The sequence below is a fragment of the Pelodiscus sinensis genome, chromosome 1 (genome assembly GCF_049634645.1).
Source record: "Pelodiscus sinensis isolate JC-2024 chromosome 1, ASM4963464v1, whole genome shotgun sequence".
Taxonomy (NCBI): Eukaryota; Metazoa; Chordata; order Testudines; family Trionychidae; genus Pelodiscus; species Pelodiscus sinensis.
In genome coordinates, this window is record NC_134711.1 from 119,763,250 (window position 1) to 119,784,520 (window position 21,271).

Consider the following 21,271-nt stretch of genomic DNA (forward strand, 5'->3'; position numbering starts at 1 on the left):
AGTACAGTCAATTTTATACTACATTTAATTTATGTTTCAAAGACACAGCAACAACTGGAGTCTTTCAAAAATCTGTCCTAAGCAGTACATTTATTTTGCAGCATGAAAATATGCTGAACAATTTTTCTAAATTCAGTAAGAAAGTTGAAATCCTGAATAATTGTTTAAATATTTATTTTAACAACAAACAACAACAACAACAGTGTTCAGAAAGGGGACAGTAGATTTCGTAAGGTTTGGCTATATTGTTGTGTAATGAAGAGATTGTGCCCACAAACCTGTGAGGTCAAAGGGTCATATATAACGTGAAAACAAAATGGCGCAGAAATGGACAGTAATGGTTATCCACAATTTTGTTGGAAGGAATAGAAAATCTCTCAAACTCAAAATATGAAAGTCATTTTAAACTTTTTTCACTCACACGAAGATTTATATGTAACAGGTCACCTTTCAGCTCTCAACATGTATAACTTGTCTATGGTTTTATAAAATTGCTTTTGTCAGTTCTAAGTCTTTAGTTTGAGACACTAATCAAACACTTTGCAGTAAATTAACCCATGCAACTAGGCAAAAAAAGAACTCTTTGCTCTCACCCATTATTTTAGATTTTTCTCCTTTTGATACTGGTTAGTCTCTGTCAGTTACATTTTAAATAAATGACAACCACTCTGATATGAAATCCTCCCTCTTGCTCAAATATTCCTGAATTTTTGTTCAAGCATCCGGTCTCTTAATTCATGAACTGGCATTCTTACATCCATGTGACAACTGACATCCCTCTGGTGCAATCAAAACACACACATTCTAACTGCATGTTTCATTTAGTTTGATGTTTATATAGGTTATCCTTGTCTTCATTATGTCTTCTCTTTTAAAAAAATAAATCAGTTAAACCAAATATTCCAGGACCAATTCATTTTACATTATACCTCAAAAATTTGCAAAGAAAAATTACAATAAAAAAAAATCTGTCTTTAATTAGTTAAATCTTATGTCCTTAGTAAATAAACTTAAAGTCTGCATTAATTTAAAGCCCAGATCCTGAGCTTTTTGAATGATCATAAACAGTTTTATAAAAGTATTTTATTATAGACATTTTCAATTCTTAGATTATTACTTACATTTTTACATTTTTTCCTACTTACCACTTTTTAGAAAGTCTACGTGTGCATCTTTGTGATGAAGAAGTTCAACATCATAATTGGCAGATGTGTTAGCATGTTGTTCTTCCTTTAAATAAAAAGGAAATAAAAAAGAAACCAATTACATTTTGTTTTTATTTTTTAAAATGGAGAACGATATTCTACATTTTACCTTTCAGAAAAAAAAAAATTCCATGTGAATCAGACAACAAGGGATTGCAACGTTAAGGGATCTGTTTGCTTTCTGATCTATTTAAAGATGCAATAGCCTGTTTTTCTTTAAATATATGGTATTTCTATTTATATAAATGGCATAAATATGCATTATTTATGCCATAAAGATGTATAAAACACAGATAAATAACACAGACAAATTCTAGTTTTCCCCCCCTTTCCTTTTCTTCTGCAGCATTAAAAAGATACCTAGTATTGTCTTACACACAGTTAAAAGAAACAGATTAGGAAACTGTTATAGTTTCCTAACCAGCACCTGGTAATTCTCTCTACCACAGTCTGTTGGCAGAATCAATTTTATCTTTGGAGAACTTCTTTTTCATCTGAAATAACAAAAGTAACCACATGTTCCTGCAGTTGAGAAAAAGAAGCTATTCAAACTGCAGGCATGAAATTAAAGACTGGTTATGTATTAAAAGAAGGACATAGCATCTTTAAACAGACGCAGCAGATCAGCAAACACCATAAACAGTAAATTAGCAAAAACAGAATAGTAATCTTGGGGGATTTATTTTGAGTAAATAGTATGCCAGGGAACCAAACATATTCTATTCCCCCCAAAAAAGACAAAGACTGGAGAAAGAGGCATACCAGTAGCACACAGGGCAATAAGTTACAAATAAGGTATTTGTGAAACTAAAATAAAAAAATTACGTTTATACTGTCATTCATGTGAAAGCTGAAAATTATCAAAAACTCAAGTAAGTAAACTGACACTAACTCACATCCATACACTACCATTATTTATTCATTTTAAAGAAGTGAGCACTGAGTAATAATGTTGACACTTATTTTTTCTTTTGTGCATTCTTTAGTTTTGCTAATAAAAACTCTCCTCCCTTTTGATGGCAGTGCTCTCAGTCTGGCAGCAAAATGTAATTGAAGCTCGGGGGTTCCTACTTACTAAAAGCCAATTAGAATATTTAATTACAGTAACTGTCATCCCACTGGCAATGCAAATTAATTAAAAATAAATGAGATGAAGGCACGTAGATAACTTCTAGGGGGAAAAATTATTTAATATCTTCCATTACTAGACACACAATTTTCCTCTCCGCCTCTTGGTTAAGCAGCTCCACACCAGTTGAAAAACCATTATTCTTGGTCAGAAACTATTAGTTACAAACACCTTTATGTTGGTTGGGCATGAAAATGAAACAGAGGAAAAAAGACTCACTAAGCCACTAAAATGCACAAAGGTCAAAAATATCTAATGAATGTAATTTTAAGAGACAAAAGAATCACAGACAAAGTAATTTGAAGCAAACAAGATTATACTTATATAAAATAATATGAAGTGGACTCAAATAGCACTTGTATTTGCCTAATTGAATTGCTGACATAGCAATACAGCATTTTGTTCTGTGATCCTTCTTTTTTTCCTTCTTAAAATGTACTAACCTGGTCACAGACATTGAATGTGGGCTAATAAAAAAAACAGAAAATATGATATGGAGAGAAAAACAATGTAAAAATTCAATTAAAATAAATATTAATTTTTCAAAACAATTTAAAAGTGATGCAGCTACTTAACCATAAAAATATAGATACTATCTTACCTTCATCGGGATATTAGTTATTGTGGTTGAAGCCAGATCAAAGTGTTGCTGTACTAAAACATTCAGTTTTGTAGCCAGATGCCGTCCAGCACGGACACTATGTACTTCGCTGGTTAAGACAGGAGAAAGCTTAAAAAAATGGACATAGACTGTATAGTATCAGTGTTTACTGAGATCAAATAACATACAAATCACTCAAAATCTTAAGCTTAAAAAGATATGCATCGCCAAGTTCAACAGAAAATGCCATGCGTTATGGTTTCTAAGAAGGAAAAAGGATATAAACATTTGTAAAGTCATCTTAGTGCTATGATGATCTTGGTTAAGTCATCATAACTGACTTAGACAAACATGCTGAACACCAGAGACTTGTTAAATTGTGACTCTTTCCAGCCAACAAGAGGCCACCTCAGTGCATGGAACTGCAATCCAAGAACTTCTGGGTCCTAATCTCAGATCTGTCATAGGGCCCGAGGTAAGTCTATCTCCATTTCCCAGTCTGTAAAGTGGGGACAGTAGTCTTATCTGCCTAACTCACATATGTGTTTCACAGAGACTTCTGAAGAGGTAAATGCTATGAGTCATGAGTTGATATAAAGAATTGCTAGGAAGTCATGTCTAATTTTCCTTGCCTAGAGGACTGTATTACAGACGGGAACTTCAGGATACGGTGAACGATCAAGAATACTTTCTGCATTCCACACTTACTGCATAAATACTTACTACACTATACATGGGGTATATGAAGTTTGTAAAGCATTGTGAAATTCTGTGGGAGCTTAACTATTATATTTATTTTTATTCCTACAAGAGATACAGAGTTGGATTTATTTCATGTTCAGAGTGACAGTTTAAAAATAATTCTATGCGCATTTGATAATGCACATAACGGCACTATCATATCAGAAAGGTTTCTTTAAAAAATATGCATTTGCCTCAGTTACAGTCTTATAATTATTAAATCAGAGCAGGACTGAAAACAGCAGAGAACAATGGCATATGCCATTTGGTGCATGTGTGGTTTCTGATCTAGTCACTACAAATATTTAGATTTCCCAACTGCATGCATTGTAAATAAGTAATATGAAAATAACAATGTACAGAATAATTTTAACTGACTGTCACAATATTATTTATAACACAATTTCTTTCTTTTATTGGTATGTGAATAGGTACTAAAGGATTTTATCAACTGCTGATACTGCAAGCATGCTTGCAAAATTACCCCGTTGGAAGCACATATTCTTTCCACGGACATTTAATTAAAAAGATACAAGTCCATTTACAAAGTTTAAAATGTTTAATAATATTCATGCTTTGGCAGGCTATCAAACCCAGCAACAAAAATTTGTGAGAGGAAGTAGAGGTTCCTCGGGGCCAGCAGTGCGTTCTTCCGTGGAGACAGAAGATCCCAATGACATCAGCCACACCATTACACAAAAGTCTTGTTTTTCAATTATGCTCTAATCCTCCAAAATTAAAACTAACGGTTCTTTCAAGAGGTCACTAAAAAATTTAATCTGCAAAATCGGCAAGGTTGAATGGCTTTACTACGAAGTCGTCAGTTAGCAAAAACAACAACAACAAAACAACCCTCAAGCAGGCTGAAAAAATGGCTATCGTAACTCCATGTCAACTGCAGAAGGAAAAACACACAGAACACAGCAATAACATTTCTAGGTCACCTTTTTCAAAAGTTGCCACTTATGCCTTCTCCTTTACAGATAGTTCCTCAGGGTGCATCTACAAAGCTGGGCTTAACTCTAAATAATATATGCAAATTGAGCTATGTCAATTGCATAGCTGATTTCCAAATTGGGAGTGTCTACACAGCACTTATTTCAAAATAGAGCACTCTTCCTCCAACTTCCCTTACTCCTCGTACAATGGGGGTTACAGGAGTTGGAGTAAGAAGTTCTCCAGCTTGACAGTATTTTTACATTTTTAAATAACTGCCTGCTGTATAGACACGGACTAAGTTATTTTGAAATAATGCTAGTTATTTCAAAATAATGTTGCTGTGTAGATGTACCCTCAGAGACAAGATACTCAAAACATTACTAATACATTTTCAACATGTGTTTGTCTACCAGAGCCAGGAATACATTACAAACATATGTCAATGTAACTATGTCACTCAAAAGGTGTTAAAAAAAATACACATCCTGAACAACAGTTATACCAGCCTTAACCCTCATGTAGAGAGCACTATGTAGAGAACTTCTCCAGTCAAAACAGCTGTTGCCTCTCAGGAAGTAACAGAACTCTCTCCTGTCAGCATAGGAGATCTCCATTTAAGCACTAAAGTGGTGCAGCTGTGGCGACGCAAGGTTTTAAGTGTAGATCTGCCCTAAGTTAGTTTGTAACACTTGCGGTATCTTTTTTTTTAAAAGCAATTTAAGCTCCTTACCTCTTTTTTAAGGCGATCTGAAACAAGGCTATCTTCACCAACTGGATAGGTGTGGATTAATACCAATTCACACTTCTGGATCTGCATGAGGCTTAGAAATCAAATATTTTATTTAGTAGGTCAGCAATGCAGCTATGTTCCACACAATACATGCCAGCTTTTTTCCATGCAAAACAAGCTTGATTTCCTGAACACACAACATTCTTTTTTCAATTTGTTTCTCAAATTTTGACAAAGATACCAGCTTTCCCACCCCCCCGCCCAAAAAACCTATTTGAAAAAACTAAAAGCAATTTCTAACCACAGAAGTTTTTGCAAGCTAACGTAACAAGCACATAAAACTTGTAAGGTGGCAGGGGGCTCCCTGCGAGAGGGGCCAGAGAACACGGTCTGCCAGCTATATACATTGATCAAAGATTTAATCATCAGCAGCATCAGAAGTTCTTCAGATACAGTAGTTACAGAGATGTTTTCTACAGCTAGGCTAAATTATCTTCCTTGCCCTACCTCACTGCTTTAAGAGATTGTTGTTGTTGTTCGTCCATCGTATTCGAAGAGGACCTTGACATCTAACGGGTTATGGACTGTCCATGGTGTGTCCGCAAATGGCTGATAAGGCCGATACGGGCACGGAATGTTCTGCCACATGTCGGGCAGACATGTGTGGGCACCACTGTTGCAGCTTTTGCAACTCTGGCTTTACGGAGTGCTCGCTTCTCTTGTGCTATGGTTGTCCTTCTGGCTTCAGATGTTTGACAGCCTTGGTAGATCAGCGTGTGCCATGTTGATCGGTCTTGTGCCAGGGTCTCCCAGGAGGTGGTGTCAATATCCAGGGACTTGAGAGAGGCTTTAAGCGTATCTTTGTATCGCTTCTTTTGTCCCCCGTGCGATCGCTTCCCTTGAAACAGCTCACCATAGAAGAGCTGTTTAGGGATGCGATGATCTGGCATCCTTGCAACATGGCCTGCCCAGCGTGTCTGAGCTTTCATCAGCAGGGTGTAAACTGACGGCAGACCTGCTCTAGAAAGGACTTCTGTGTCTGGCACCTTATCCTGCCACCGGATCCTCAGAAGTCTGCGGAGGCAAATCGTGTGGAAGTGGTTCAGTTGCCTAGCGTGCCTCCTATATACAGTCCAAGTCTCACTGGCATACATCAGGGTAGTTAACACTACTGCTCGATAGACTTTAAGCTTTGTAGCAAGGCTTATTCCACGGCGGTCCCACACTTTGGTCAGCAGTCTGCCGAATGCAGAGTTTGCCTTGGCGACTCTGCAGTTGACCTCGATGTCAATTGTCACTGTGCGGGAGAGGGTGCTGCCAAGATATGTAAATTGGTCCACTGCTTGCAGCTTTTGTCCCTTCACTGTGATGGTGGGCACTTGATGTTGAGCTTTCGGAGCTGGCTGGTGCATCACTTCGGTTTTCTTTGTGTTGATGAGAAGGCCGAAGTTGTCACATGCTGCTGCAAATTTGTCAATGCTGGCTTGCATTTCCTGCTCTGATCCAGCATTCAGGGCGCAGTCATCAGCAAAGAGGAGATCTCGTAGCACAGTCTCCTTTATCTTGGTGACAGCCTGGAGTCTTCGCAGGTTAAACAGTTTCCCATCGGTCCTGTATCTCAGTCTGATTCCCAAGGAACTGTTCTGAAAGGCGTCTGACAGCATGGCTGAAAACATTATGCTGAACAGGGTCGGTGCCAGCACACACCCTTGCTTGACGCCGTTTGTGACGGGAAAGGCCTCTGCAGCTTCTCCATCATCCAGAACACGAGCCGTCATGCCGTCATGGAACTGACGTACCATCAAGATGAATATGTCAGGGTACCCAAACTTCGACATGATGCTCCACAGACCTTCGCGACTGACAGTGTCAAAAGCCTTGGTGAGATCCACGAAGATGATGTACAGTTCACGATTCTGCTCTTGACACTTCTCTTGGAGCTGTCGGGCTGCGAAGATCATATCCACCGTGCCACGCTCTTTGTGGAAACCGCACTGTGTCTCGGGTAATAAACCCTGTTCCAGGTGGTCAATCAGACGATTCAGCAACACTCGTGCAAGGATCTTACCTGCGATGGAAAGCAGTGATATTCCTCTATGATTATCGCAAGCTTGTCGATTTCCTTTCCTCTTGTAGAGGTGTACGATGGACACGTCTTTCAGTTCCTGAGGAATAGATCCTTGATTCCAGAAGGACTGGAACAGCTGAGTGAGTTTGTCAACAAGCACTGCACCACCACCCTTAAAGACTTCCGCTGGGATCGCATCAGATCCTGGGGCCTTGCCACTGGACAGCTGGCTAATGGCCTATAAGGTTTCAGTCTCTGATGGTGAGACATCCAGGCTGTGGTTGATATCCGCCTGGGGCATTCTATCAATTGCCTCGTTATTGATGGAAGATGGGCAGTTCAGTACGGATTGGAAGTGCTCAGCCCAACGCTGTAAAATCAGAGCCTTCTCAGTAATGAGAGTTGCACCATCTGAGTCCAGTAGAGGGGAACTCCCTGAGGGCTGAGGTCCATACAAGGATCTAAGGGCTTCGTAGAACCGTTTGGCATCGTTTCTATCAGAAAACTTCTGGATTTCATCTGCTTTGGCACTCAACCAGGAGTCCTGCATCTTGCGAAGCTTGCTCTGTACGATCCTGCGAATGTTGTTGAAGGCATTTTTCTTAGCTGTTGACGATGGGTCATTCTGATGAGCACAGTGACGGCGATGCTTTTCAGCAAGTATGGCCTTGATCTCTTCATCGTTTTCATCAAACCAGTCCTGCTGTTTCCTGTGTGAGGGTCCAAGAACCTTTAGTGCAGAAGAGTGCACAATATCCCGGAAGCGTTCCCAGTCCTTCTCAGCATTTTCCTCTAATTGCAGCTCTAAAAGTTGGTTGCCAAGATCTTCTGCTAGTAAAGCTGCTGTGTTGGGGTTCCTCAGTCTACTGACATTGATCTTTTTCATCACAGCTTTGTTTCCCTGCGGACGTCTCTGTGGCTTGATGTGAAAGCTTAATTTGGAGATGATAAGTCTGTGGTCAGTCCAACAGTCAGTACTCGGCATGGCCTTGGTCACCCTTACATCCTGTCTGTCTTTCCTCCGCACAATGACATAATCAATGAGATGCCAGTGCTTAGAGCGTGGGTGCATCCAGGACGTCTTTTTGCGAGCGGGCAGGCGGAAGATGGTATTGGTGATGATCAAATCATGAGCCGCACATGTCTTCAGTAATAGTAGGCCATTGCTGTTACATTTACCGATTCCATTTTTTCCAATGACGCCATCCCAGGCAGTGTGATCAGATCCTACTCTCGCGTTGAAATCGCCAAGTAGAATCAGCCTGTCAGTGCGCTTCACGGATGAGAGTAGGGCATCAAGATCTTCATAAAACTTGTCCTTTACTTCATCCGGATTCGTCATTGTGGGCGCGTAAGCGCTGATCAGTGTGGCTTGCTTTCCTCTCGGTAGTGGAAGATGCAGTGTCATGAGTCGGTCATTCACGCCCTTGGGAAGACTGGCAAGTTTGCGGACAAGATGATTCTTAACCGCAAAGCCAACTCCAGATTCACGACGTTCGTCACTGCTGCGTCCACGCCAGAAGAATGTGTAACCACCTCCTGTTTCCATGAGCTGACCTTCATTTGCTAGACGAGTTTCACACAGGGCCGCAATATCGATGTTAAATCTTGTGAGCTCTCTGGCGACCAGGGCTGTTCTTCTTACTGGTCGATCTGCTGAAGGGTTGTCTTGAAGCGTGCGTACGTTCCATGTGCCAATAGTGAGTGGTGTCATCTTGCATTTTGTTTGAAATTTTATTGTTCGACCGCATGAGATGGGATCCCCTCCAGCCGCGGTAAGCTGGCCAGGGTTCTATGAAGCAAACAATGTTTAGGGCACCTTTTCTAGCCCCTTCCTCTTACTATGGAGGTGAGCAGTACAATCCTAAAGAGGGCTGCTCAGTCACTCAGGTAGACGCCGAATCCAGCTGTTGCTTCAGCCAGCAAGACGACGACCATTAGACCTGAGCCGCCTGTATGCAGGTCCGCGGCTACAGCTCCCAGTGTATCCACACCTGCTGCTTCGTCGCTCGCCCGTCGCCACAGGACTTTAAGGTTTATTGGAATTAGAGGATGTCGAGATGTCAAGACTTGCGCGTGAATTGGATTAAAGTGAGGGAGAGGTGCGCATAGTCAGCCTCACTCTCTCTTCCCAGATTCCATCTTGCTCCAATGGCAGGACTAATGTCAAGACGGTTGGAGATGGACTGGGCGCAGTGATTGACCAGGGCATCTTTCATGTCTTGCCATGCTCTTAGCGTACCACATCGCTTGCAGAAACCACCTTCATGACCATTGGTCCTATTCTAGTAGGTCTCATCCGCTCGATGAGATGAGCGGTGGGGTGTATGGGGTGGTCAGGGAGGGGTAGCACCTCTGATGTACGGGCATGTCGTGTCCTTTTAGGGCAGCTCGTCCACCTTTGGTCCCCACTTGTCACTCAACTCTCACCTGTGGCTCCTAGTAGCTGTAGCATGTGCAGCGGCCACACCCCGGGCAACAGCTTCGACAGGCTGGCTAAACCAGGTTGAGAGTAGCCGTCAGGTCATCGACCTTCAGTGAGATAGGGACTTGTCTTTAAGAGATACCACTCTAAAGAAGCACTGCCTTATGCAGAGCTCTGGTATCAGAAAACATAATGGTTATGCTCAAGATCTCAGATTACAGGATTGTGTTCCAGTATCTTCCTCATATAGTTTCCCATCTCTGTTAAACAGTTGTTGACTTGAGTCCCACAACTTGAACTCAAGTCCGACTTAAGTCCTAGGTGACTTGGCTTGAGACTCGACTCGGGTTCATTGTTTGTGACTTGAGACTCGACTTAAGACTTGCTAATTTTGTTAAATCAACTTGGTGAAAAAATTGTCCGGAAATGCCGATATTGATGTTTTGTACAAAAGTGACTTGACATTTTTAAAATTAAGACTTGAGACTCAACTTGGGACTTGACTCGAAAGTGACTTTAAGGACTTGACACCTGACTTGAGACTTGAACTGTAGTGACTTGAGACTCGACAATGACAACTTGAAGACAACACTGCTGTTAAATGTTCAAATAGCCCATCCAGATAAGTTTGCAAATAAACAGCATCATATAGTTCAATAATTATTAAAAGGCACACCAAAGCTGGCACATGTAAGAAAAAAACCTGTGCTTATGGATTGAACACTTACTGATCTGAATTAGCGGCAAGCTTGTTATGCTCATGAATAGTTTCTTGGACACAGTCTTCAAGCATTCGAACATGACTGTCACTAAAAGAAAAAAGAAAAAAATGTTTGTTTCCTTAGAAAGAGAGAAAAAATGACGTTAGTAAAAGGCTTATTCCTTTTACAGGTCAAGAGGATTTCGAAAAACTTTTGTGGCTATGTATGTTTCACTAACATTGTTCTCACTGTTTTGGCATGAAGCATAACCAAGTTTTGTTTTGCAATACAGGCAGGCCCCGAGTTACGCGGATCTGACTTACGTCGGATCCGTACTTACGAACGGGGCTTTTCTCGCCCCGGAGGATGCGGGTGGCGGGACCGCCCAGTCGCGATGCGGTCTCGCCGCCCGCGTCCTCCGGGGCAAGAAAAGCTGCTCCGCGTCTCCCTGGTCTGCTGGGGAGGAGGCCCCCCAGCAGACCAGGGAGATGCGGAGCAAAGGCGCGGAGGATGCGGGCGGCAGGTCCCGCCGCTTGGGTCCTCCGCGGCTTTGCTCTGCGTCTCCCTGGTCTGCTGGCCCCCCCCCCCCCCCCCAGCAGACCAGGGAGACGCAGACCGCCCAGAAGCGCCGCAGTCCCGCTGCCCGGGAGCCCCCAGCTGACCAGGGCCCCCGGGGAGTGCCGCCGCGGGGCCCCCAGCTGACCAGGGAGACGCAGAGCAAAGCCGCGGAGGACCCGGGCGGGACCGCGGCGCGTCTGGGCGGTCCTGCCGCCCGAGTCCTCTGCGGCTTTGCTCCGCGTCTCCCTAGCCTGCTGGGGGCCCCTCCCCCAGCAGACCAGGGAGATGCGGAGCAAAGCCGCAGAGGACCCGAGCGGCGGCACCGCAGCGCGTCTCGGTCCCGCCGCCCGCGTCTCCATGGTCTGCTGGGGGGGGGGGAGAAGGTGGGCGCAGCTAGTGCACCCCCCCCAGCAGACCAGGCTTTTCTCGCGGACGCCTGTGGTAGAGCAGCTGGGGCGCTGCCAGTTGGTCCCGCAGCGCCGCTCCTCGGCGCTACTGGACCAACCCGGCAGCACCCCAGCTGCTCTGCCCCAGGCGTCCCCAAGTCAGCCGCTGCTGGTCAGTTTCAGCAGCAGCTGAATCAGGACGCCTGGGGCAGAGCAGCTGGGGTGCTGCTGGGTTGGTCCAGTAGCGCCTAGGAGCTGTGCTACTGGACCAACCCAGCAGCACCCCAGCTGCTCTGCCCCAAGCGTCCCCAAGTCAGCCGCTGCTGAAACTCACCAGCGGCTGACTACAGGAAGCCCGAGGCAGAGTTGTTCTGCCCCGGGCTTCCTGGAATCAGCCGCTGATCAGTTTCAGCAGCAGCTGACTTGGGGACACCTGGGATAGAGCAGCTGGGGTGCTGCCAGGTTGGTCCCTGCAGCGCCGAGGTGCACCACTGTGGGGACCTACCCGGCAGCGCCCCAGCTGCTCTGTCCCAGGCGTCCAGATTCAGCTGCTGTTGAAACTGATCAGCGGCTGATTCCAGGAAGCCCGGGACAGAGAAACTCTGCCTCAGGCTTCCTGTAGTCAGCCGCTGGTCAGTTTCAGCAGCGGCTGAATCTGGACGCCAGTTCCGACTTACGTACAAATTCAACTTAAGTACAAACCTACAGTCCCTATCTTGTACGTAACCTGGGGACTGCCTGTATTTAAAAAAGTCAAAGTAAAATTTTTATTAAATACACAAAACCTTATCTTTTCACCTAGATGCAAGTACAATTGAACACAATTACAAATTTTATACACTAAGCTAGGGATGTTAGCATATAGTCAAACAATTAACCAATAAGACTAGGCTAATCAGTTAATCCTATCAACTACATGCACCCCCTCCCCACTTGCTGCCTCTTTATCAGGAGAGCTGGTGCCCATGAGGAGCTGGCTTTAGGCAGGCTTCCCACAAGGCACCAGATCCACCTGCCCCACCCCACCCCTGCTGCTGCTTCTGATGCAGTGGCCCGGATGGTGAGGGCTTTCAAGCCAGTTACCCGCATGTTTAGGCTCCCATTGACCCACCTGATTACCCTCGCTGCCTCCTATAGAGGGAGTGAAGGGGGGCAGGTAGGAGCCTGCGCTGGGGAGAGCTGGCTTAAAAGCCAGTTGCCTGCAGCACCAGCTCTGCAGTGCTGCCTTCTTCCCCTGTGCTCCTGCCTCTATCAAAAGCAGCAGCGAGGGAAGGGCAGGGGAGACCGCCACAAAGCAGCCTCTGTTGGACCTCCCACAGACAGGAGCAGCTGTCACCCTGTGCTGCTGCCTTTGCATCAGCAACATGGGACAGTAGGCAGCCAGTCCGTGAGGTAAGCTGGTTTTTAAATGGTCTCCCGGACCGGCTCCTGCCTGCCACCCTGCGCTGCCGCCTGTGATAGGGAGGCGGCAGCAGCATGGGGTGGCAGGGAGCTCCCTGAGTGTGGAGCTGGAGAGCACAGGCTGCTGCCTCTGCGGACTACAGAATAGTTGTGCAACTGATAATATTTTCTGTGGTTACACAACTATGCAATTATACAATATCTAACATCCCTACAATAAGCCACAATCTGCAAATTTGTACGCATCTGTGGACTGATGTGTCTGTAAGCAAAAAGGCATAGAATGAGTCAGAGGTCTCATCTACACATACCCCAATACTGTGGGTGGGAGAGGTAAAGGACCAGTCAGCAGCTGGCGGGAGGACTAGTGGGGTTGGGGGAAACCTCGTGCCTGCAGCAGGAGTCCAGCCCTCCTGCACTCACTGGCAGTAGCAGGAGAAGCAAAGTAAGCAGCCCCAGCTCATTCTGCTGCTTAAGCCATGTCACTCGGGGGGCAGTGAGGGGAGAGAGAACTGCCCCTGCACTCACTGGCGGGAAGAAGAGTAACATGATCGGAGGTGCAAAACAAGCTGGGGCCACATTGCTCCATTTCCCCCACCATTGTCCGGCAGCGCGGGGAAAGGGCCAGTCCACCAACTTTGGGGGAAGAGGCAGGAGAGGCGGGATCCTGAGTTCAGAGCGGGGTTGTCCCGGCCCTTCCCTGGCCTGGGTGTGGGAGGATCATGTGGCCGGTGACTTTCTGGGTCCCCGCTCCTCACCAGTTCCTTCTGCTTAGGAGAGAAGCTGTCTGCAAAGTATCCAAAAGAGTAACTATTAAAGGTATTATACATCCAAATAAAAATACAGGCAGTCCCCGGGTTACGTACAAGATAGGGACTGTAGGTTTGTTCTTAAGTTGAATTTGTATGTAAGTCGGAACTGGTACATATTGTAGGGGAAACTCTAGCCAAACATTTTTTTTTAGTTTTGGATAGCATAGGGAAAGGTTAACTCCCCTCTAATGTTTGTTTTGCTGTCTGTTCCCCTGTTCAGAAGATTTCACATCTATTTCTGTCCCTGTGACAAACTCAGGACTAAAGGAGTATCTCATCAAATACCAAACAGCTCTGCACCATGCTTTGAGCTAATAGCTTTATTTCCACACACCACCCAGGGTTCTAGGAGGAGGGTCCTTTTTTTGCTAACACAATGAGGCCAGCACTTTGTTTGTTTTGGTGGAGTCTTTGTTTGCCCAGGGAGCCCAGCATGTATAGGGGGAGGAGGGGCGGAGAGGCTGCTTTTGTCTGCTGTTCGGCAGCCTGTTGCTCAGGGGAGGGGGCAGCCTGTTGCTGGCAGGGGGGAGGGGGGAGGCGTGCAGGATGCGAGGCCGCGGGGGGGGGGGGCAGCGGGCGTGGGGAGGCACTTTTCCTCTGCCCGGCAGCTCTGCGGGATCCCTGTCCCTGTGGCCAGCTGCTGCAGGCAGAGGCCAGTTGGAGCCGGCCGAAGAGGAGGAGGAGGTGGATTCTAGGACCCAGGTGAGTGAGCCCCGGGACGCTGCTGCGCTCCGGGAGCCAGGCATGTATAGAGGGGAGGAGGGGCAGAGAGGCTGCTTTTGTCTGTTCCGCAGCCTGTTGCTCAGGGGAGGGGGCAGCCTGTTGCTGGCGGGGGGGGGGGGGGGCAGCGGGCGTGGGGAGGCACTTTTCCTCTGCCCGGCAGCTCTGCAGGACCCCAGTCGGAGCCGGCCTGAGGAGGAGGAGGATCCTAGGACCCAGGTGAGCGAGCCCCGGGAATGCTGCTGCGCATGTGCGGGAGTTACCTCACCCTGTTCGTATCTAGGGATCCGACGTAAGTCGGATCCATGTAAGTCGGGGACTGCCTGTATTGAACTACACCACCCAACAAAAATAAATAAATAAAAATCAGAAGACAAAGGCTTTAGCCTATTTATAGAAAAATACATTTCCAAAAGAAATGTTGTATAATCCTGTACACACCTTTTGGCATTTGTAATGCAGATTATTCTTCCTCTGTTTCCAACACGTTCTGCATTTTCCATTAGCATGGTTCGGGCCTCATGCTGGTATTCTGTGATTTTGCAGAGTGTTTCTACTGCTGCAACCAAACCGTGCAGTATGCTGCAACATTCTGGGTCTGCACGAGGATTAGGTGGTCCAACAGCTGCTAGAGCTGCCATTAACTGGTTTAAAAGGAAAAAAAAGTTTTGTTGTGAAATTAAGATCTTGGCCAGAGATGGGCAACAATTTTTAATGGGGGAGGGGTCAATCCAAGATTCTGTAAGTGGTCAAAGGCTGTACTTCTGTGGAGAGGGTGCAGGGTCTGGGACAGCTGGTGGGGTGTAGAAGGGAACTTGGGATACAGAACTAGAGTACAGGAGGGAGTTTGGGGTCTCAGAGGGAGTTTGAATGAAGTAGGGGGCTATGGGTGCAGGAGGGGATGCTGGTCTGGGAAAGAGTTGTGACCTGGAGGAGGTGGGGAGAAGGGATACAGAGGATTTGGGTAGTGGCCCAAGGCAGGTAGTTGTGGGGAAAGAAAGGGATGGCATGCTAGAGGCAGGCCCTGGCTGGGAGGAGCTGCCTTGGCTCCCAGCCAGCAGTTCTGCAGGAACCTAAGACAGGCTCCCTCCCTGCCTGTGTGCTGCTCCATGTGGCTCTGCTCCAGCACTGGGAGGAAGGAAGTGGGGAGGGGGAGAGCGAGGAGGCTTCATTCACTGCCCCTGCCTTCAGCAAAATTTCTCAGCTCCTGTTGGCCTGAAACTGACCAATGGAGCTGAGGGATTTTGCTAGGGGGTGGGAACAACGTGTCAAGTTTCTCCTCCCTGCCCAGACTCCATAGCAATTAGCAGCCTGATGTTCAGAGCATCTGCTCCTGCTCTGTAATAAGCATGCTGGTGAGCTGGCTGCGGGCTGGATTTGGTGGCCATTTGCACTGTCTTTAAAGTTGGGCTGTCAACCACCACTTTCCAGCCACTTAGCTCTGATAAATGTTGACTTAAGGGATTTACATGTTTATATTTTGTTGCCTTAAAATACATATTCATGCTTCGTTATAACACTGTGAAACTTAAGATTTAAATATATGACATTCAAGATTTTAAAAATATCACCATTAGATTTATGAAAATAGACAATGAATTTGGTAAGATCTTAGTTAATTAGCTAAGACAGTCAGTGACTCAATCCCATGTTCTGAGTGTCCCTAACCCACCAACTTCCAAAACCTGGGACTGGGTAACAGGGGATGGATCACTTCCAATTGCCCTGTTCTGTTCATTCCCTCTGACTCTATACTTACATATCATTAATATAATTAATTACATATCATTAATATAATATAAAAAGAGGCTCATCCAAATGAAGCTTATGATGTAGTTCCTAATGAGGATATTCTTGACAGTTTGATTATGACGAGGGATGTAAGCAACTACTGGAGTAGTTGACTACCTGATAAATTTAGTCAATTACCCGCTTAACATCCTTAATTATGACTAGTTGCCTAATTTTACCATCAGAAACAGCCTTTGATAGTTTACTTCAGACATTAAAATTAAAGCAGGCCAAAAATGAATTTTTTTGACCCAAACTAGGACAAACATTGAAAATCTCAAAATTTATCATGCAACTGGGCATTTGTTTTATTTTGCTTTGGAAACACTGTAGCCAGACACGAACTCCATCTTGTTTTCCCCCCCCCAGAGAGCAAGAGAAAGGCAGTCAGCCTTTGATGCCCTGGGAACACAGGTATGGTGCCTGTCCCTGACTCTACCATAAACAGAAACTAGACAGTAAATGGGCTAGCTGACAACTGGGAGGCCTCCCGTCGCCCTGATGGCTAGTATCAGTAATTGACACGCCTGCACTGTCTCAGGAGAGGAATCTTCGCCCATCACATACCAGAGGTGCCCACTGTCTGCATCTTCCCAGGTGTGAATTATGCTTTGCACCCTTCGTGGGAAACTTGGCGTTCAAAGCCATTTTTCCTAATTGGCCACTTGAGACCAGGAAGAAGCCCACGTGACCAAAGGGGTATAAAGAGGGGTTTAGTATCCCACTCCATTTGAGCTCCAATCACCTACACCTGCTGGCAGGTATTGATTGTCTCCCGAGGTCCGTGGGACGCCCAACCTCGCCCTACTTCATCCCGAGGGATTGAGAGAAAGACGCTGGCCACGCCAAGTCTGGAACACAGGGGTGAGAATTGTACCTGCAATGTGTTTCCTTTATGTGTACACTTTAATTGTCACTCTGTTATAAGTTTAGTTACTTTATTATAGTTTAAGGCAAACTGCTTCATTTCTATTGTAAACTGCCTTTGGTAAGGTGATTTAGCTATAAACTTTGGGAATAAGTGGGGTGCCCTCATTCACTTATAAAATATATATATACACTGAACCAAGTTTCTTTATTTTATTTTCTCTTTCTCCTATAAATAAGCCAGTGAGTGTCAAGCTTCTGACTTGAACCCGTGCTGCTGTACCCGAACCGAACACAAAACAAAAGAACTTCAGCCGGTCAATAGGGATAGATATAGAGAGAGCTTGGGCATTTTGGATAGCGTCGCTTCCAGGGGACAGATCCGTTGGGGCACCTCTCAGCCTCTCCAGGCTGCCCGCTGCGAAGGGATTTCTGTATCCTAGCAGACAAAATCTGAGCTGTTATAAGCTCTCCCTGTAAACTTATTGGGGCGCCCGTCAACCTCCTCCAGGTTGCCCGCTGCAAGGGACCTTGGTCTCAGCAGTTGAAGTCTCAGGCGTATAGCGCGCACACACACCGGGGCATCTGAGAGCCTGTTGGCTGCCCTCTGCGACGGGACCCCGGTCCTAGCAGTAAAGTCACAGACGTTAAACTATTTTTCCTCCTAGGCTGCCCACTGCAACGAGACTTTGGGTATAACACACACGCACACACTGCCCTGACCATTTCGGCTGACAAACACTAACATGCTCATATTAGTGCATGTTAGGGGAATATTTTGGTGACATTCCCAAATGAAAAATGATCCTTTGGGTTTCTAGGCTTCCAAGGAGCTCTGGGACCACCCACTCTGAGGCAGGCTACCAAATGCCCTGATTCCTGGGCAGCCCAACAAATAGACCTTCCTACCCCAAGCAAAACTTCTAGACCACAGCTATGGGCAACCAAAATTAGTGAGTGGGCTGCATTAGTGGTCCTTCATCTCACTGGGCCGCATGATTGCCAGTGATGGGCAAGCTGTTCCACCTGCAGCCCACACACCGTGTCTGTCTCCCTCCCCCACGTCTCTCACGCACAGGAGCCTCACACTTCCGACTCCGCAAACAGCTAATTTGCAGCATTCAAGCTGTGGGAGGGAGGGGAAGGAACAGGGACAAGTGTGAATCAGTGGATTTATGGCATTCCAAAAATTACTGGGAGGGCAAGGAGTAGGAGTAGCAAATAATGGAGCTCCAGTGTCCTCGTGCACGAGAGGTGTGAGGAGGAAGGGGGAAAATAGGGATTGCACAGGCTGCAGGTGGAATCCTAATGGGTGGCATGTAGCCCATGTGCTGCAGGTTGCAATGCCCACCACTGTTATAGACCACGTGTCTCAACCTTTCCAGAGTACTGTGTCCCTTGCAAAAATCTAATTTCTCTTGCGTACCCCCAAATTTCAACTCACTATAAAAATACTTGCTTACAAAATCAGACTTACAAGAAAGTGTCACAGCACACTATTACTGAAAAATTGCCTATTTTCTCATTTCTACCATACAATTATAAAATAAATCAATTGGAATATAAATATTGTACTTATATTTCAGTCTATGATATACAGAGCAATATAAACAAGTCAAACTAAAATTTCATATAGACAGACTATGCTAGTGCTTATTAAATACCCGGTTATAAAACTTGAAAATATCTGGAAGAGTTGATGCACCCCCCCCTTGAATCCTCAAGTATCCTAGGGGCACACATCCTGGTTGAGAGCCACTATTATAGACTAATACAAGGGAGTACCTACAATACCATTCCTGGCCTTGCAGAAGGCATTACAGAGCAGTCAGATCTATGATGAAATACCTTTTAGTTTTGTCTTTAAATTACTTACTTATAATTACATTATAGTGATTTTAAAAGATGAATAATAAAAGAAAAATAAATTTGAGTCTAAAAGAGGAACTAGTTTCATCTAGCATTGTAAGAATATGCAAATTAAAATTTACACAGAAAGTTAAAAGTTGATCTCTATTTAAACCATCATCTTTAGACAAAAAGTAACTGAACTGCACACACATAAAGCCTTTGTTCTCCGAGGAACAAAAACTTTTCCAAATCCAGAGTCTTCCTTCAAACAAATGAATCAATTAACACTGTCCAATTATTATTCTCCGGCAAAATATATAAGATAAAAAACTAAAACACTGGTATATCATACCATTATAAAATGTTACCTACTGAATATACTAAGAAAACAAATTATTTCACTATAATTAATTTAAGCTAGCTTCACAAAATAAATAGAAGCATAAAATACTAGTCATACCTCTTGCAAGTTTTGGTCTTCTTGGGTCCAAGAATTTAAGATGTGAGCTCCAGAATCACTTACAATAAAATTCACCTAAAAGGTTACAACACATATTTTAAAGGTTACAGTAATGTATTCTTCTTATACCATAATTCCCACATATTCAGAAATGAAGCCTTGCACGGATACAAAGTTTGTATCTACATACAACATGCAAAAATGGGCCAAGGATACCTGTATGTGAGGTAATCTGTGGATTGGCAGGGCTCTAACAACAACTCCACAGGTCACCACGCACCAGTGGCACAGGGCTGTACCCCAACTGCCCTCCACTTTGCCCCCAAGACATCCTGCCCCACCATCCAGCTCTGCCCTCACTGCACCTCCTTCTCCCACTCCGGGCAGAGGGTCTACAATCCTGGCCTTTTGTGTGCAATGCCATCCTCTCAGTAGGGGGCTCTGACATCGCTATGCAGCCACAGGAGCTCTAAGACACGCAGACCTGGACAGGACAGTCAGAGGCAACAGCTACTTTCCTCACGGCCCCCACTGTTGCTGCACATTAGTTTAAAGTATAACACCTCTTTCAAAATAGCGCTTGACTCACTGCCCGGGAGACATAGCCATATTTCCTTCTGGGAGTTGTCGTTTACTTCCTCTGTCTAAGCAAGCTGGGCACTACAACCCCCAGAAACCTTAGCAGGCTTTTCCTACACATAGCTTTCTACATCAGTGGGCTGCAAAGAGCTAAGTGGGAATCTGAGGGCTGGGTAACAGTCACTTCATTTGGATGAGTGTGCGCTGCAGTCAGACCTCCAGTCCCACCTCCTCCACCCACCTACTGCCTAGCCCCTCACATCTTCTGCTACTGGGCCCAGAGCAATCCTGTCTATTGCAACGTTACCCTGATTTCTGTGGGACAGTCACTAGAGCCCTGTACAGATACAAAATCTGCATCCAAGCTGTGAGTTGCAAAAACAGATATAAAAAGGTATAAAACAGGTATATCTGCACATTTAAAACAGGTATACACAAATTTGCAGGGCTCTACCTATAAAAGGCTAGACTACCATAGTATTATTTTTATAGGTCACTCAAACCTTATTTCATTTTTACATACAACTAACTTTTGCGCTAAATCCAGACTTTAACATATCCTTTTTATTTTAAGCAGAGATCAAACATTTAGAAATGGTGTGAAGAGAAAGAAAAATGTTCATTTATAGATACATCTTTTTACAATTTCATTATTGACACGGTCTTCATATCTTACATGTTAGTAAGTAGAGTATAAACAAAGAGCTGATTTAGACTTAACACTGCAGTTACCACTGCAAGACGAACAGGAGAAAAAAACGAAGCAATCCCCTTAGTATTTCAGTTAGATTTTCATTAGCAATAGTTATTACTGAGCACAGATGTATGTTTTCCCTTATTTAATTAAACACAGCACATAATCAGCAAGTGGAATCTGCTAAGGAGGTCACTGAAGTAAATAATACCTAGTGAGATGAAGATAGATTAGATAACTTTAGGAGTATGAACATTTGCACTGAAGACTCATAAAACATTTAAGCAAGTACTTAAGTTCCATTGACTTCACTATAATTTCCATCATTGGCCTTACATACATGCCTAAATGCTTTGCTGAATTGGGACCTTGGAGAAATTACAATTTAATAGCAGAACTGTCACTTCATTTAACTGAGATTACAGAGAGCTATAAAAGAATTCAACACATTTAGGACTGAAAAGAGTATAGCCACCTTATTACAAAAACAGAACAGTGACATAGTCCGAATGACAAATCTGCCATTCTATAATTAATACTTCACAATTAAAGTAAGAAACAATGCTTACTCTACAAAAAATAAAAAACTGCAGTCTGGCAAATCTTTCCATTT

General features: G+C 44.7%; 1 protein-coding gene across 4 annotated transcripts in view; it reads right to left on the minus strand.

Annotated features, from left to right (window-relative positions):
* INTS13 (integrator complex subunit 13) overlaps positions 1-21,271 on the minus strand; it is a 46,702-nt gene that overhangs the window by 19,405 nt on the left and 6,026 nt on the right. For all 4 annotated transcript variants that reach the window (XM_006127680.4, XM_006127679.4, XM_006127677.4 and 1 more), the window contains exons 3-8: positions 19,386-19,460; positions 14,858-15,060; positions 10,567-10,647; positions 5,346-5,436; positions 2,936-3,064; positions 1,146-1,230 (exon numbers count right to left, since the gene is read on the minus strand). In XM_006127680.4, coding sequence (XP_006127742.1) covers positions 1,146-1,230; positions 2,936-3,064; positions 5,346-5,436; positions 10,567-10,647; positions 14,858-15,060; positions 19,386-19,460 — 664 coding nt within the window. The remainder of the gene's footprint in view (positions 1-1,145; positions 1,231-2,935; positions 3,065-5,345; positions 5,437-10,566; positions 10,648-14,857; positions 15,061-19,385; positions 19,461-21,271) is intronic.